Source organism: Lepus europaeus, chromosome 10 (assembly GCF_033115175.1).
Source record: "Lepus europaeus isolate LE1 chromosome 10, mLepTim1.pri, whole genome shotgun sequence".
Lineage (NCBI taxonomy): Eukaryota > Metazoa > Chordata > Mammalia > Lagomorpha > Leporidae > Lepus > Lepus europaeus.
Window position 1 is genome coordinate 6,790,467 of NC_084836.1, and position 17,681 is coordinate 6,808,147.

At 47.7% G+C, this 17,681-nt stretch overlaps 1 protein-coding gene across 2 annotated transcripts in view; it reads right to left on the bottom strand.

Moving 5' to 3' along the window:
- Positions 1 to 284: 284 nt before the first annotated feature.
- XPNPEP3 (X-prolyl aminopeptidase 3) overlaps positions 285 to 17,681 on the bottom strand; it is an 83,991-nt gene continuing 66,594 nt past the window's right edge. For both annotated transcript variants that reach the window (XM_062202793.1, XM_062202794.1), the window contains 3 exons: positions 10,619 to 10,799; positions 7,819 to 7,939; positions 285 to 5,309 (listed from right to left, as the gene is read on the bottom strand). In XM_062202793.1, the coding sequence (XP_062058777.1) occupies positions 5,143 to 5,309; positions 7,819 to 7,939; positions 10,619 to 10,799 (469 nt within the window). In that variant the 3' untranslated portion in view covers positions 285 to 5,142. The remainder of the gene's footprint in view (positions 5,310 to 7,818; positions 7,940 to 10,618; positions 10,800 to 17,681) is intronic.

Consider the following 17,681-nt stretch of genomic DNA (forward strand, 5'->3'; position numbering starts at 1 on the left):
TTGGTGCCACACATGCAGAGACCAGAGCAACCAGAACACTGTGTGGTTAGTGACCGTGGAATGTTGCCATGTCAGGGTTTAGCGATGTGTTCGTCTGCTCATTACTCTAGAAACGCTAAAAACACTTCAGTGTAAAAAATATTTGCCTAGGTTCAAAACATACACTGTCTACTTTAAATTGTACTTTAGGAAACTAAAACTACAAAAAAAAAAAAAAAAAAAACAAACCACAGCTTAAAAAAATCTGTTCCAAGCTGGGTCCGCTGTGTACCACCATCTGTGGCCCTTTACCCTCCCTCCCTCCCTGTCTCTCTCTCTCTCTCTCTCTCACACACACACACACACACACACGTTACATTACCACCCACCACGCTAGCTGAGGTTGGCAGACAGAAGCTAACTCAAGTCCCAAGTCTTTCTGGCAGCAGCCGGCAGGAACACTGTTACAGAGGACGCGGGGCCCCCCTGCGCTGGAGGGGGAGTGCACTGCGTTTTGCTCCTGATCCTGACAACCCCAGGAGGGGAGAGGTGGCAGCCAGGATCACGCCTGCAGCCTTTGCATCATTAACAACGGTGATGAGGGTGTTGGTTACCGGTACTCTGAACAACACAACAAGGCCACATTTTTCTGTTTTAACGATATATAATGTCTTTATCTGGAGATTTGTTTGGTGGATCTTAATCTCAATGCAGAAAGCAATGTGTTCACGTGAGAGGGTTCTCCCTTTCTGGACTAACACAAATTAGTGAGGAAAAACCCGGTGTCTGGGAGACGATGCACAGGGAGCATTTTACAGTCATCACCAGAGCTCCTTCTCAGCTTGGAGAACTCTTGCCCCAGCATCTCTGCTGTTGTGCTTCAAATAAGAAACACAATCCTGGCCACCTGCTTACGAGGGGAAAGAGCGATCCCTGAAATACATAAAAGTGAGCGGCACTGGCCAGTCAGGTAAGCTTCTGCCATTTAGATGGTGTTGCTAATGATCCAGCCAAGCTCCGCAATTTAGGGAGAAAAACCCCAGTGGTAACTGGAAGACGCTTTCTCACGATGCCGGCTTTCAGTAGGACACCCGGTGTATGTGTAAAGTACCAGGAAGACTCCTGAGCCAGAGGACACGTGGGCCGCGGCTGTGGTATGGCTCATGAATGAGTGAATGACATCCGGGCCGCGGCTGTGGCGCGGCTCATGAATGAGTGAATGACATCCGGGCCGCGGCTGTGGCGGCTCAGGAATGAATGAATGACATCTGGGCTGCGGCTGCAGCATGGCCCAGGAATGAATGAATGACATCTGGGCCGCGGCTGTGGTATGGCTCATGAATGAATGAATGACATCCGGGCCGCGGCTGTGGCGCGGCTCATGAATGAGTGAATGACATCCGGGCCGCGGCTGTGGTATGGCTCATGAATGAATGAATGACATCCGGGCCGCGGCTGTGGCGCGGCTCATGAATGAATGAATGACATCTGGGCCGCGGCTGTGGTATGGCTCATGAATGAATGAATGACATCTGGGCCGCGGCTGTGGTATGGCCCAGGAATGAGTGAATGACATCTGGGCCGCGGCTGTGGTATGGCTCATGAATGAGTGAATGACATCTGGGCCGCGGCTGTGGTATGGCTCATGAATGAATGAATGACATCCGGGCCGTGGCTGTGGTATGGCTCATGAATGAATGAATGACATCTGGGCCGCGGCTGTGGCGGCTCAGGAATGAATGAATGACATCTGGGCCGCGGCTGTGGTATGGCTCATGAATGAATGAATGACATCCGGGCCGTGGCTGTGGTATGGCTCATGAATGAATGAATGACATCTGGGCCGCGGCTGTGGCGGCTCAGGAATGAATGAATGACATCTGGGCCGCGGCTGTGGTATGGCTCATGAATGAGTGAATGACATCTGGGCTGCGGCTGTGGTATGGCCCAGGAATGAGTGAATGACATCCGGGCGCGGCTGTGGTATGGCTCATGAATGAGTGAATGACATCCGGCCGCGGCTGTGGCGCGGCTCATGAATGAATGAATGACATCTGGGCCGCGGCTGTGGTATGGCTCATGAATGAATGAATGACATCTGGGCCGCGGCTGTGGTATGGCCCAGGAATGAGTGAATGACATCTGGGCCGCGGCTGTGGTATGGCTCATGAATGAGTGAATGACATCTGGGCCGCGGCTGTGGTATGGCTCATGAATGAATGAATGACATCCGGGCCGTGGCTGTGGTATGGCTCATGAATGAATGAATGACATCTGGGCCGCGGCTGTGGCGGCTCAGGAATGAATGAATGACATCTGGGCCGCGGCTGTGGTATGGCTCATGAATGAGTGAATGACATCCGGGCGCGGCTGTGGTATGGCTCATGAATGAGTGAATGACATCTGGGCCGCGGCTGTGGTATGGCTCATGAATGAATGAATGACATCTGGGCCGCGGCTGTGGTATGGCTCATGAATGAATGAATGACATCTGGGCCGCGGCTGTGGTATGGCTCATGAATGAGTGAATGACATCCGGGCCGCGGCTGTGGCGGCTCAGGAATGAGTGAAGGAGATCACTGTGCCTTGCGTACTTCTCTGTAGCACAACACGTCCCGAGTGTATCAGACAGCCACGGAGGCTCACTGTGTCTGTCACCTGACTCAAACGCTCAGCCACTGTGGTTAACGTAGCGAGGTGAGGGAGGAACTAAAGACCAGCAGGAGAATTCCACACAGTCACACTCACTACCAGTAACATCTGCAGAAGAACTTGACTGGACCCTAACCACAACCTGGGTCATGTCCAAGTATGCTGCTTTACGTAAAAGCCAGGGAGGCTTCGAGCCAGAAGGTTCAAGGCCTCAGAACACGACCTACAGGAAGAAAGGGAAAGTCCTTCTTCCCAGGAGTGGAAATAAAGAAGGGAAACAACCCAAGGAGGGGGCCGTGGGGGGCTCAGAGGCCTGGGAAGTGAGAAGCCAGAGCTGTGGATTTCCTTCTTGCCTCTTCTTTTAGGAACTGCACAGGACTGAGCAGCTGGAGGGAGTCAGGGCAGCTGTGGGGGATGAAGCCCCAGCCGCGTAGCCAGGGGTAGCAAAGCTGTGCAGGTCTGCATGAGCACTGTCAGGGTGTGATTTCTATCACACTGGTGACAGTATCTGTCTCCTATTGGCTTCTGGATCTATACTGTAAGTTTTCCTGAAATAATGAGCAAACTTCTAACACTGCAGAAACTGTTAATCCCTCAACTTGTGCCTAACCTTTTTTTTTTTTTTGACAGGCAGAGTGGATAGTGAGAGAGAGAGAGACAGAGAGAAAGGTCTTCCTTTTTGCCGTTGGTTCACCCTCCAATGGCCGCTGCGGCCGGCGCATCGCGCTGATCCAAAGCCAGGAGCCAGGTGCTTCTCCTGGTCTCCCACGCGGGTGCAGGGCCCAAGGACCTGGGCCATCCTCCACTGCCTTCCCGGGCCATAGCAGAGAGCTGGCCTGGAAGAGGGGCAACCGAGATAGAATCCGGCACCCCAACCGGGACTAGAACCCGGTGTGCTGGTGCCGCAAGGCGGAGGATTAGCCTGTTAAGCCACGGTGCCGGCCTGTGCCTAACCTTAATATGGAAAAAAACAAAACCAAAAAAACCCACTTCAAATTCATGCTCTAGCAGTTAGCAGGTTTTGCATATCTTGGGCCCATATCTACATGGAAGGGAGGTGAACACACTGGGTTAGTGCTTCCCTCTAGCAGAGACACCCTGAGTAGACCATCTGCAGTCCCCAGCCCTGCTCCCCACAAAGCCTGGTTGCTGTAACTGTATCCAGTGCTGGCTACAGCTCTCTGCTACTGCCCTTCCAGAGCTGACATCAGCACAGGGAAGGAACAGAGTACTTGGTGGATCCCATATTTCTTTCTTTTTTTTTTTTTAATCAGAACTAGAGGAAATCACAGGTGGACAACAGGGGTGCTTCTCTGAAAACTGGGTGCCACGACTCTGACTTAACAGGGCAAGTCCAGCACCTGCCTCAGGCCAGTGCAGACGCTCCAGGAGTGGCCTGATCAGAACCTAGAGCATGTCTAGGAAAGGAACCACCTTAAAAAAAAATTATGTGAGAGACAGAAAGAAGGAGAAGAAGGAGACAGAGAGAGGCAGAGAGAGGGAGAGACAGAGAGAGGGAGAGAGAGATATTTTTTTCTATCCATTAGTTTACGCCCCAAATGCCTGCAACAGCTGGGACTGGGCTGGGCTGAAGCCAGGAATCAGGAACTCAATCCAGGTCTCCCACAAGACGGGCAGGATCCCAACTACTGAGCCACAGCCACTGCCTCCTGGGTCTTCAGTACCAGGAAGCAGGAACTGGCAGATGAGGCCAGGAACTGAGCCCAGCACTCTGATGTGTGTTGTAGACGTCTCCACTGGTGGCTTAACGAATGGCCCCCCAGGAGTCATCTTTAAACTGAAGAGAACAAATGCTGCAAGTCTGGATCTGCAGTAGTCACATACCTACTCTTCTACTCTTTCATTTCCTACCAAGAATTTAAACACTTTTAGGTCCCAGGCAGGCAAACAGCAAGACAAGCTCGCTCCGTAGCCAGTGCTGTTGGAATTGGGACTGTGGCTGAATGGTGAGACGAAGCCCAGCAGTGCCCTGGAGGCTCATGTGGCTCCGGGAGATTTGCAGGGTCTGGAACAGGCAGGCAGGAGTTAGGAGAAGTATTGGCCACCCACAATTACAGGCAGGAGGCCTTCAGCATAGGTAGAAACTTTGGTGATTAGCTCTAAGTACAGGCATCATACAAACACTGTATGCTATCAGGAGGATCTCAGCAAAGTGCAAAAATACTCTGAAAAAATAAGATAATTTTCTCCCTGTTTAAATGTGTAACTGGAATACATGGACATACGTAACCAACACCCTTTTTAATGTTGATAAATTAAACTCACTTAGGTCCTGAACTCTACAGAATTCATGTTACCAAAGAGGCAGCAACATACCATTTAAAAATTCTCTTTTCCAGACTTCTCTCTACTTGAAATAAAAAACCCACATACATGACTACACACATGCAAACAGCTGCACTGCAGAAGGAAGGCGTGTAGAAAGGCACACAGGAGCCCCTCGGGGCACACGTGCAGGGATGGCCCAGGACGCACGTCGGGCAGCGGCGGTCAAGAGGCCCTGCTGCAGACGCGCTCAACGTCGCTCAGCTCCTTGGGACAGCCTGCAGAGAGCACGAGGGGCGAGTCCTGAGTCACCACCACGTCGTCCTCGATGCGGACGCCAAGGCCCCGGAACTTCTCCGGTGCATCTCTGTCATCCTCTGGAATATAAATGCCTGAAAAGCAAGGAGGAGAATGTGCCAATCAGCAGTGACAGCTGAGCGGGTCAGGCAAGGACGTTCACCTCTCTGTTACAACTCCTTCACTCGTAGTACCGGACCTTAATGGTTCTCACTGAGTCCAGCTGGGAGGAGCCAATGAGATAATACACATAAAATGTCTGGAGCAAATGAGATAATACACACAAAAGTGTCTGGTGCACAATGGTCCATAGATGCTAAGCTACCATTACTACAGCTGTTACTATTGATTAATTAAGTTTTATTTATTTATTTTAAGGGCAAAGTGATAGACAGCGAAGGAGAGACAGAGAAAGAGAGCACTATCCCCCATCCACTGGTTCATTCCCCAAATACCTGCAACAGTCAAGGCTGGGTCAGGCTGAAGCCAGGAGCCGAGAACTCCATTTGGGTCTCCTACAGGAGATGTAGGGGCCCAAGCACTTGAGCCATAATCTATTGTATCCTAGGCACATTAGCAAGAAGCCGAATCGGAAGCAGAGGTGGGACTTGAACCCAGGCACTCAGATATGGGTGGCAGGTATCCCAAGTGACGGCTTCACCCACTATACCACAGTGATAATGTTGATCATCAGTCTGTCATACTTTAGAGTCTTAATGGCCCACATAAAATGACTTAGGGGCTACTGCTATGGCGTAGTGGGTAAAGCTGCCGCCTGTAGTGACAGCATCCCATGTGGGCGCCAGTTCCAGTCCCAGCCTCAATACTTTTGATCCAGCTCTCTGCTGTGGCCTGGGAAAGCAGTAGAAGATGGCTCAAATGCTTGGGACCCTGCATCCTTGTGGGGATCTGGAAGAAGCTCCTGGCTCCTGGCTTCAGATTGGCCCAGCTCTGGCCATTGTGGCCATTTGGAGAGTGAACCACTGGATGGAAGACCATTCTCTTTGTCTCTCTCTAACTCTGCCTGTCAAATACAATAAATAAATAAAAAAAAAAGACGACTTAGTTAATGAGCGTGTCAGTGTATGCTGGGATGCAGCAGACTGTCTTAGTTTTCTTTTGCATAATAGTCTCCTGAGAAAAGGGCACTTTGTTCAAATGAAGACAAAATGTATTTCAATAGATTTTAAATGTATTAAACATTTATATATTCTTAGCTTTAACGACCAGAAGCTGCAGAAATTGTCATAATAAATTTTTCCCCTCCTCAAACAGTAAAATAGGAGAGAAACAGAAAGACACTAATGTACGTTTGGAAAAATCTACAAGCCCCAGGTAAAAGCTTCCCTAATCATAAGGTCAAACAAATACCAGGGCTTTTCCTCTTTGTTTTTTTTTTTTAATAAAATTTATTCACTTGAAAGTCAGAATTAGAGACAGAAGGAAAAACATAAAGAGGGAGAGAGAGGGAGAGAGGGAGGTCCTTCATTCGCTGGTTCACTCCCTAAATGGCTGCAACAGCCAGGGCTGGGCCAGGCTGAAAGCCAGGAGGCTCTTCTGGGTCTCCCATGTGGGTACAGGGGCCCAAGCACTTGGGCCATCCTCTGCTGCTTTCCCAGGTGCATCACCACAGAGCTGGATCAGAAGAGGAGCAGCCATGACTCGAACTGGCGCCGATATGGGATGCCGGCACTGCAGACAGCAGCTCCACCTGCTATGCCACAATGCCGGCCCCTAAGGCTTTTCCTTTTAAAGAAATTATAAACTTCCTTCACTATCCCAACAAAACTGCTTTGTGACAAAAAGATCAGTAAAAAGAAAAAAAAAAAAGTGTATTCAAAGTCTAATGAAGCAAGCATATACTGACTAGGCTGGGCAAAATCACACGTAAGGCCACAGACAGCAAGTATGACCATGCTCAAAGGGTGTAAAAGAGTTTTCCCAGCCCTAAGTTGTAGGATTTGAGGTTAGAACATTTGAAAGCTACAACTGTGATCTGTTTGGATAACAAGAGCAGCAATAGTGTTTGAAAATCAACGCTTGTAACGCCAATTTCCATACTCCACCGCGCTACCACTGCCCTCCTGCTGCCAGCCCGACACCCAGGACTGAGCCATCAGGCAGTGCTCTGACTGCTGGCCTTCGGTGAAGCTCCTGAGAAAGGACCTGGGTGCCAGGACTGGGGCAACGCTGGGGAGTGCAGTACAGGGTGCAGAGGTGCTGCAAGCGAGACAGGGAGACTGCGCGTCTCCTGCGTGCAAGCCCTGGGCTCCGGAGCTATGAGCAGCCCCCACCGCTAACCAGGAGACTAGGACAAACCAGCCTCGGCAAAGGCAGGATTAAAGAGATCCATTTCTTAATATCTACTCACAGAAAGTATTCCCCATCTGTTGTTTATTGAAGCAGTCAAATTAAACAAACTGTGTGATGTTAAATAAGAAAGCTAAAGATAAATCTAAAATAAAGTTACTTTCTACACTCGTGAGGTTGTTTTCCTGTCTCTTCTAATTTAATTATGTTGGCTCAGGCAAAAATGGATGATGTTCACGTCACTCTACTACTTTGTGTTGCACAGGACTGGAGGCTGCTAACGCCTCCCCTTACCTGGTTCAATCGTGATCACCATCCCTGGCTGTAGAGGGAGGGAACGGGGCATGTCTGGAGTGTCGTGGACGTCCATCCCAAGGTAATGGCCAACATGATGAGGGCAGTATTTTCGAGCAGCCTGGAAATGATAATTATCACAGTATTACTAGAGCAATAACTCCTAAAGGGGAAAGTTCCACATAGCATATGGATATATGAGCACGTGTTGACATACCTTCCCCATGGTTCCGTCAATTAGTTTTTCAATTTTTATTTATTAGAAAGCTAGACAGAGAGAGAGACAGACAGAGACAAAGATCGTCCATCTACTCATTCACTGCACAACTGGCTACAACTGCTAGAGCCTGGCCAGGCTGAAGTCAGAGAGCCTGACACTCAACCCACGTACTCTGGCCATCATCTGCTGCCTCCCTGGGTGCCCAGTAGCAGGAAGCTAGAATCAGAAGAGGAGCTGGAACTTGAACCCAGGCCCTGTGACACTGGATGTGGGCGTCTCAAGCAGGGTCCTGAGCACCAAATGCCTCCCACCCGCCAATTATGTTTAAGCTATTTTTGGGCAGATGATTAAGAGATAAACGGCTACCTCTTGGCTGGCGCCGCGGCTCACTAGGCTAATCCGCCGCCTGCGGTGCTGGCACCCTAGGTTCTAGTCCCGGTTGGGGTGCCAGTTCTGTCCTGGTTGCTCCTCTTCCAGTCCAGCTCTCTGCTGTGGCCCAGGAAGGCAGAGGAGGATGGGCCAAGTGCTTGGACCCTGCACCCGCATGGGAGACCAGGAGGAAGCACTTGGCTCCTGGCTTCAGATCAGCGCAGCACCGGTCGTAGCGGCCATTTGGGGAGTGAACCAACGGAAGGAAGACCTTTCTCTCTGTCTCTCTCTCTCTAACTCTGCCTATTAAAAAAAAAAAAAAAAAATGGCTACCTCTCGTATGCAGCACACCAATGGAATTTTAAATGAGTCACATTTCTGTTCTCCCTAATAAATATACTACACACATGCTAACTTGTGGAATCCCAGTAATAACTGTGGCAAATGAAAATCTCTTTCTTAGGGAAGAGGCAGATGTTAGAATAAATTGTCTTTTCAGTGCTCACACACACCCGCAGGAGGCCTACTCTGGAGACCCTAAATATCTCAGAGCATCTTGTGGGGGAGGCATAAGTACTGGGCGTTTTACCAGTGTGGAAGCTTCTGTAAGTTAGCTGGAGATTTGTTGGTCTAAGCAACAGGAAACCTAGAGCTTCTTTTCCATTGATAACAGAAGTCCTGGCAGCCTAAATTTGGAGGTGGAGGATGACCAATGGTCTGTCTGGCTTGACCACCTGGCATTTTAATTTAATTTCTTATTTTTTTTAAGATTTATTTTGTATTTATTTGAAAGGCACAGTTACACACACACACACACACACACAGAGGTATCTTTCATCTGCTGGTTCACTTCCCAGATGGCCACAACAGCTGGAGCTGTGCCAGACTGAAGCCAGGAGCCAGGAGCTTTTTTTGGGTTTCCCACATGGGTGCAGGGGCTCAAGCACCTAGGCCATCTTCCACTGCTTTCCTGGGCACATTGGCAGGGAGCTGGATTGGAAGTGGAGCAGCCAGGACTCAAACTGGTGCTCATACGGGATGCTGCTGTCACATGAGGTAGCTTTTATCCATGGTGCCACAATGCTGGCCCCTAGCATTTTAACTTTAAAGTTAAGGTTTTACAGAATACCATTATAATCTCGGTATAGGAAAAATTCATTCAGAGACATTGGTCACTGAACATATTGTTAAGTTTCAGCGATATGCAACAAACATTTGACCTTCAGAATCTCCACGGAAGGGTTAAGAGTTCCCTCTAGGGGTGGGCATTGAGGCACAGCAGTTAAGTTAAGCCGCATACCTGCATCCTGTGTCAGAGTGCTGGTTCACGTCCTGGCTCTTCCACTTCCAATACAGCTACCTGCTAATACATCCTGGGAACACAGCAGATAACAGCCAAGCATTTGGGTTCCTGCCACCCAAGGGGAGAACTGGATGGAGTTCCTAGCTCCTGGTTTGGGCCCAGCCCAGCCTTGGCTACTGTGGGCATTTGGAGAGTAAACTAGTGAATGAAAGATTTCTCTCACTTCTCTCTCTGACACTCTTTCAAATAAATACATGAATCTTTAAAACACATTTTTTTAAAAAGTTAACTTCTCTTTTTTTGTTGCTTTTAAATGCAATTTTAAATATTTATTACATTTTATATGAAAGAGAACTAGAGATAGAAAGGGAGGGATTTCCCATCTACTGGCTCACTCTCCAAATGTCTGTAACAGTCAGGGCGGGGTTAGGCTTAAGCCAGGAACCAGGACTTCAATCTGTGTGTCCCACATGGGTGACAGGGACCAAAGTACTTGAGTCATCACCTGCTGCCTCCCAGGGTGAGCCTTGGCAAGAAGCTGAGGCTGAGAGCAGAGTTGGTTTTGAACCCAGGCACTCTGATGTGGGATGTGGGTATACTACCCGGCAGCTAAACTGCTGGCCAAAAGCTCACTTCCTTTTTTTGTCTTTCTCTATCCTGTCTGCACTAGACTTCATTTTATGTTTTCTGAATACGAAGCTGGCTATGCACTCTGCAATGAATCAGAATGTGCTGCCACCTTCTGGAAGAAATGAGTACTGATTCTCTTTGTTTTATCCTTGTTGAAGCTAAGTCCTTGCAGAGAAAGCAAACCAAGACCATTTCTAAGTCTAATTAGCTTTACACGAGGTAAGAACCAAAGAGCGTGTTAGGCGTCAGTGAGAACGGGGTCCACAGAAGTGCAGTACCTTGAAGGCATTACTTTCCTTAGTGTTCCTCACAATCCCCAACGCTTCCAGCTGCTGTCCTGTCAGTGTCAGCATCAAGCTGTAGATGTTCTCCAAGCTTGTCCCAGGGGAGCACAGGGCCAGGCAGTTCTTCTGAATCTCTAGCACGGCTTCATAGAGCTCTGCCTGCGGGGCGGTGAACCTGGGGAGAGAAGAACCAATTCAGAAGAAGTCCGAACTCAGAACCATCTACTGCAAGACGTCTGCTTTTGTCTCAGGAGGGTGAGGACAAGGCAGGGTTGACTGCGCTCTCTAGTAAACACGATGCATTTCTGTGGACAGGATCTTGACCGTGCCCTGGGGGCTCAGCAGGAAGTGCAGCAATCCAAGTGACCAGCAGACGCTCAGCAGCTGAGGCTGGAAGGTGCAGCTGGCTGGGAACGCAGTCAAAAGGCCAGGCCAGGCGCCCTCTTGATACTTTCTAATACCTTAGAGTACAGGTACCACTGGAGGAGAAAGAGAAAAGAAGGAAAGCCTAGGGATCCACTCTGACAGCTGAAACAGATGTCACGGAAGAAACCAGTCAGGATCTCAGGTACAAGTAACTTACCGATACTTAAGTATCCTCAGAGTAACAACCTCTTTAGCAATCAGGTGAGGAAGAAGTGAGCTGTCTTAGTAGTATCTTCACACACTGCTGATGCGGATGTAAACTAGCACAGTAATTAAATCCAAGGCCTTAAGGCTGCTCATGTACCTGAGCTAGTGACTGTGCTCTATGGATGTGCCTAAGAAAATATTTTTAAATTTGAAAAAGTTAATGCACAAAAATGTGCACTGTGATTTCTGTAACTGGAAGACATCAGACAATTTCTAAATGTCCCCTAGCAGAATGGTTAAGTCTAACAACATAATAGTATAATGAACACCTATATACCCATCCCCCAGGTTCAACCATGATCAGCATTGCTATGATTTTACTGTCCCAAGACAGTACTATTAAATAATAATTATTTTTAAAAGATTTATTTGATAGAGTTACAGAGAGAGATCTTCTATCCATTAGTTTACTCCCCAAATGACTGCGACAGCCAGCAGGGGCTGGGCCAGGCTGAAGCCAGGAGCCAGGAGCTTCTTCTGGGTCTCCCACATGAGTGCAGGGGCCCCAAAGACTTGGGCCATCTTCCACTGCTTCCCCAGGCACATTAGCAAGGAGCTAGCTGGATGGGAAGTGGAGCAGTCGGGACTCCAATTGGCACCTGTATGGGATGCCAACACTGTAGATGGCAGCTTAACTTGCTGCACCACAGCACCAGCCCCCTAAACAATTATTTTTAACAGTTCACTTTATTTTTTAGATGTTATTTATTTTTATTTGAAAGGTAGAGCTACAGAGGCAGAGACAGAGAGAGAGAGAGATCTTCCATCCTCTGGTTCACTAACCAGACAGCACAATGCCCAGACCTATGCCGATCTGAAGCCAGGAGCCAGGAACTTCTTCATGGTCTCCCACGTGGGTGCAGGGGCAAGGACTCAGGCCATCTTCCACTGCTTTCCCAGGCCATAGCAGAGAGCTAGATCGAAAATGGAGCAGCCGGGATTCGAATCGGTGCCCATATGGGATGTTGGTACCACATGTGGTAGCTTTACCTGGTATGCCACAGCACTGGCTCCAACAGTGAATTTTTTTTTTTAAGAAGATTTATTTATTTATTTGAAAGAGTTACATAGAGAGGAGAGAGAGAGAGAGTGAGAGAGAGCAAGAGAAAGAGAGAGAGAAGTATTCTATCCAATGGTTCACTCCCCAGTTGGCCACAATGGCCGGAGCTGCACTAATCCGAAGCCAGGAGCCAGGAGCTTCTTCTGGGTCTCCCATGTGGGTGCAGGGGCCTAAGGACTTGGGCCATCTTCCACTACTTTCCCAGGCCACAGCAGAGAGCTGGATCGGAAGTGGAGCAGCTGGGTCTCAAACTGGTGCCCATATGGGGCTGCTCCACTTGATCCAGCTCCCTGCTAGTGGGCCTGGGAAAGCAGCGGAGGATGGCCCAAGTGTTTGGACCCCTGTCATCCATGTGGGAGTCCCAAATAAAGCTCCTTGCTTTGGCCTGGCCTAGCCCTAGCTGTTCATTTAGGGGAATGAACCAGCAGATGGAAGATCTCTTTCCATCTCTCCCTCTCTAACTCTGCCTTTCAAAAAAATGAATAAATAAATCTCAAGGGGCCAGTGCTGTGGCCTACTGGGTAAAGGCGCTGCCTGCAGTGCCAGCATCCCATATGGGTGCTAGTTCCAGTCCTGGCTGCTCGCTTCCAATCCAGCTCCCTACCAATGCTCCTGGGAAAGCATCAGAGGATGGCTCAAGTGCTTGGCCCCTGACCCACACTAGAGACCCAGAAGAAGCTCCTGGCTCCTAGCTTTGGAGAGGTCCAGCTCCAGCCCAGAACCAACAGATGGAAGAGCTCTCTGTCTCTCTCTCTCTCTGTAACTCTGCTTTCAAATAAATAAATAAATAAATCTTTTAAAAAATAATCTTAAAAAAATAACTTAGGACTACTTTTACAGCGTGTACAGTCATTTGTGTATGTTCTGCTAGAAGTGTCCATCAAGTCTCTTTGTGAGATACGTGTTTAGTGAAAATTTTATCCCAGTTGCTGGCTATCTATTTATTTTCTTAAGAGTCTTTCAATATACAGAACATTTTATTTTATTTTTTATTTATTTTTTTTAACAGAGTGGATAGTGAGAGAGACAGAGAGAAAGGTCTTCCTTTTTGCTGTTGGTTCACCCTTCAATGGCCGCTGCGGCCAGCGCACCGCGTTGATCCGAAGCCAGGAGCCAGATGCTTCTCCTGGTCTCCCTTGCGGGTGCAGGGCCCAAGTACTTGGGCCATCCTCCACTGCCTTCCCGGGCCACAGCAGAGAGCTGGCCTGGAAGAGGAGCAACCGAGACAGAATCCAGTGCCCTGACCGGGACTAGAACCCGGTATGCCGGCGCCGCAAGGCGGAGGATTAGCCTGTTAAGCCACGGCGCCGGCCAGTACATTTTATTTTGATGGTCTATTTTATTAATTCCATTTTGCGGTTACTCTATGAGTTCTTACAAAATTACAACATCCAGGGCTGGGCCAGGCTGAAGCTGGGAGCCTGGAACTCCCATCCAGTTCTCTTATGTGGGTGGCAAAAGTTCAATCACTTGGGCCATCCTCTGCTGCCTTCCCAGATGCATTAACAGGAAGCTGAATGGGAAATGGAGAAGCCAGACTTAAACCTATACTATAATTTGGGATACAGGCATCTCAAGTGGTAGTCTAACCCCCTATGCCACAATGCCCACCCTTCCACTTACTTATTCTTATGCTGATACCACATTGTCTTGATTACTGTAGTTTTATAGTAAATTTTAAAAAATATTTATTTATTTGAAAGGCAGAGTTACAGAGAGGCAGAGGCAGAGAAAGAAGTCTTCCATCCACTGGTTTTCTCCCCAAATGGCTACAATGGCCGAAACTGGGCTGATCCAAAGCCAGGAGCCAGGAGCTTCCTCTGGGTCTCCCATGCGGGTGTAGGGGTCCAAACACCTGGGCCATCTTCTACTACTTTCTCAGGCCATAGCAGAGAGCTGGATTCACAGTGGAGCAATGGGACTTGAACTGGCGTCCATATGGGATGCAGACACTGCAGGCGGCAGCTTTGCCCTCTATGCCACAGCACTGGCCCCCTGACCTTGTGTTCTTTTAAAAAGCTTATTTGATAGAGAGCAAGTACAAGCAAGCTCCCATCTGCTAGTTCATTATCCAAATGGCTGAACTGGCCAAGAATGGGTTGGCCAAAACCAGGAGCTGGAGCTTCATCCAGGTCTCCCTGTGGGTGGCAGGAACCTAACCCCTCGGTCCATCACTGCTGCCTCCCAGGTCTGCATTAGCAGCAAGCCAGTCAGGAGTCAGCTGGGCCCGGAGCCCAGGTCCTCTGATATGAAGGCACTGAATTAAGTGCTGGGTCAACTGCCCTCACCTGACCTTGTATTCGTTGTGTAAAAAAAAAACGTTTTTACGAGAGAAAAGAGCCAATATAATGGCCAATCTTTATTGGAAACGTCATAGCACATTTCGATCAGGTTGGTGCAGGGGCTGAGGGGTTATGATGGGTTCCCACAGCCAGGGCATCACTGGGTTTCGCCTCTGTGCAGGCAGGACCAGATGATGGCACTGCTGTCCTCACAGTCGCAGGTCACTATCTGCTTGTTGGTGACAGAAGGGACTGAATCAGGGTCTTCCTGGGTGCCTGAAGCTGCCTTTCGGGGTAGCACACTGTGCAGTCCAGTCCCTCCTGTGCAGCCACCGTGCCCTCCCGCTCTGGATCGACACCCTCCTGCCTGCAGCAGTGCCACATCCAGCCAACCTTATACTGGAGATCTTGGTATGCCTCTGTGCTCAGGGACACTTCTTGCCAATCTTTGTTGTTGTTGTTGTTTTTAAATAAAGATGTATTTATTTATTTGAGAGGCAGAGTTATAGATAGAGAGAGGGAGAGAGACAGAGAGGACTTCTATCCACTGATTCACTTGCCAGATGGCTGGGCCAGGAAAGAGTCAAGAGCTAGGAGCTTTGTCTGGGTCTCCCATGTGGGTGCAGAGGCCTGGGCACTTGGGCCATCTTCCACTGCTTTCCCAGAGAGCTGGATCAGAAATGAAACAGCTGGGAATGGAACTGGTGCCCATACGGGATGCTGGCACTGCAGGTGGAGGCTTAACGTACTATGCCACAGTGCCGACCCCCAATCTTTATTCCTTTTACTTCCTTTGCTTACCTTATTATCCAAACTTGGTCCTCCAGTACAAAGTTAAACAGAAATGAGAACTGTGGATTTCTTGTTTCTGATATTCTTCCCCCTTTACATTTTATTTGAAAGACAGAGAGAGAGCAAGAGAGAAAGCAATCTTCCACCTGTGGGTTCAGTCCCTAAATGTCCCCGACAGCCAGGTCTGGGCCAGGCCAAAACCAGGAAGGAATCTAGAACTTCTTCCAGGCATTACATAGGAATTGTGGGGCCTTAAGTACTTGAGCCATCACTGCTCCCACCCAGGATCCACATTATCAAGACACTGGAATTGGAAGCACAACCAGGGCTCTTTTTGCTTTTCAAATAAAAATGAAAAATAAAAAGTTCTTACAAATCATGAGTGAGTGATTAATTTCATAAAAGCTTTTTCTATAAATTTGGGTTTTGTTTTGTTTTGTTTTTTTTTTTTTTGCTATATTTTGGATGATGGACTATAATGATTTTTTAATGTGAAACTAACCTGGTGTAAATATTTTTGGTTATATATTTATATTGGTTATAAACCAGTATGTTGCTATATTCAATTTGCTAATATTTTGTTAAGATTTTTAAAAAAGATTTATTTATTTATTTGAAAGTTACAGTTACACGGGAGAGAAGAAGAAGGAAAGAGAGAGAGGTCTTCCATCCCCTGTTTCATTCCCCAATTGGCCGCAATGGCTGGAGCTGTGCTGATCTGAAGCCAGGAACCAAGAGCTTCCTCTGGGTCCTCCCTTGTGGGTGCAGGGGCCCAATGACTTGGGCCATCCTCTACTGCTTTCCCAGGCCACAGCAGAGAGCTGGTTTGGAAGTGGAGCAGCTGGGACTTGATCCAGCGCCCACACAGGATGCTAGCACTGCAGATGGTGGCTTTACTCGCTACGCCACAGCACCGGTCCCTTGTTAAGATTTCGGTGTCCATCTTCTTCAGGGGGAAATTGGTTAAAATGCCTTTTTTTGGTAATACTTTTACTCAGGTTTGGTATCATAGTTATGCTGGTTAAATCATGTTTCTCAAGAGAGTTTTCCATTTCATTTCAATTGCCATTTGACACAGAGTTGTTCACCACAGTATCATCCTTTTCATAACTAAGATTTGTAGTGATATTTCCTCTTTCATTGCAGATTATGATAAACTTTTTCCCTTGCTAGACAGTTTATCACCTTCAATTATCTTTCTAGGGAACAATATTTGGCCTTACAAATTTTTTCTATTGTTTGCCTTTTGTCTACTTCACTGATACCTGGTCTTATCTTCATTATTTCCTTCTTCCTTTTTAACTCCTGGCTTCATTTGCTCAATCTCTTAAAAAGCTTTTTGAGGTGGAAGGATGCATTCTTAATTTTAAACCTTTTTCAGTCTAATATAAACAGCTAAAGCTATAGATTTCTGTTTTAGCTGAATCCCCCAAATGCTGATATGTTTGGGATTTTCAATTGCAATCACACTGTAGTGTCTTCTTCTTTGGCCCAGGGATTATTTATGTGTTAAATATTTGGAGATATAACAACATAACTTATTGTTATGATTTTCTAATTTAATCCCACTGTAGTCAGAAAACATATTTTGCAAAAGTTGAACCTTTTGAAATTCATGAAGCTTAGTTTTGTGTATCAGCAAAAATCCAATTAGTGATTGCTCCGTGTGTACTTTAAAGAACATGTGTACTGCAGTTGCTGGGTAAAGTAGTTTACAAACATCAACACAATCAAGGTAGTTAATGTCACTCAGATCTTTTATATTCTTTTAAATTTTTATAGTTTTCCTATAAATTATTAAGAAACACATGTTAAAAACTCTTGTGATTGTGGAATTGTATATGTTGAATACTATAATTTTTTATTTAAACAATAAAATATCTTTTAATAATTTTTAAAAATTTCTTAGACTGAGTTTTCATCTGCTGGTTCACTCCCCAGATGCCCGCAACAGCTGGGGGTGGCCCAGGCTGAAGCCAGGATCTCCAGTTCTTCCACGTGGGTGGCAAAGAATCAAGTATTTGCGCCATCGTCCATTCTCCTCCAGAGAGTGCATTAGCATGAAGCTGGAATCGGAAGTGGAGTCAGGATTCACACCCAGGCATCTGACAGGGCATGCTGGCAAACCAAGCAGTTGTGTTAACTGGTAGTACAACTGCCCATCCCGAATGGCTTTAAAGAAATTAAGTTAAGAGAAAATACAGGGGCTGGCACTGTGGCACAGTGGGTAAAGCCGCCACCTGCAATGCCAGCATCCCATATGGGTGCCGGCTCAAGACCTGGTTGCTTC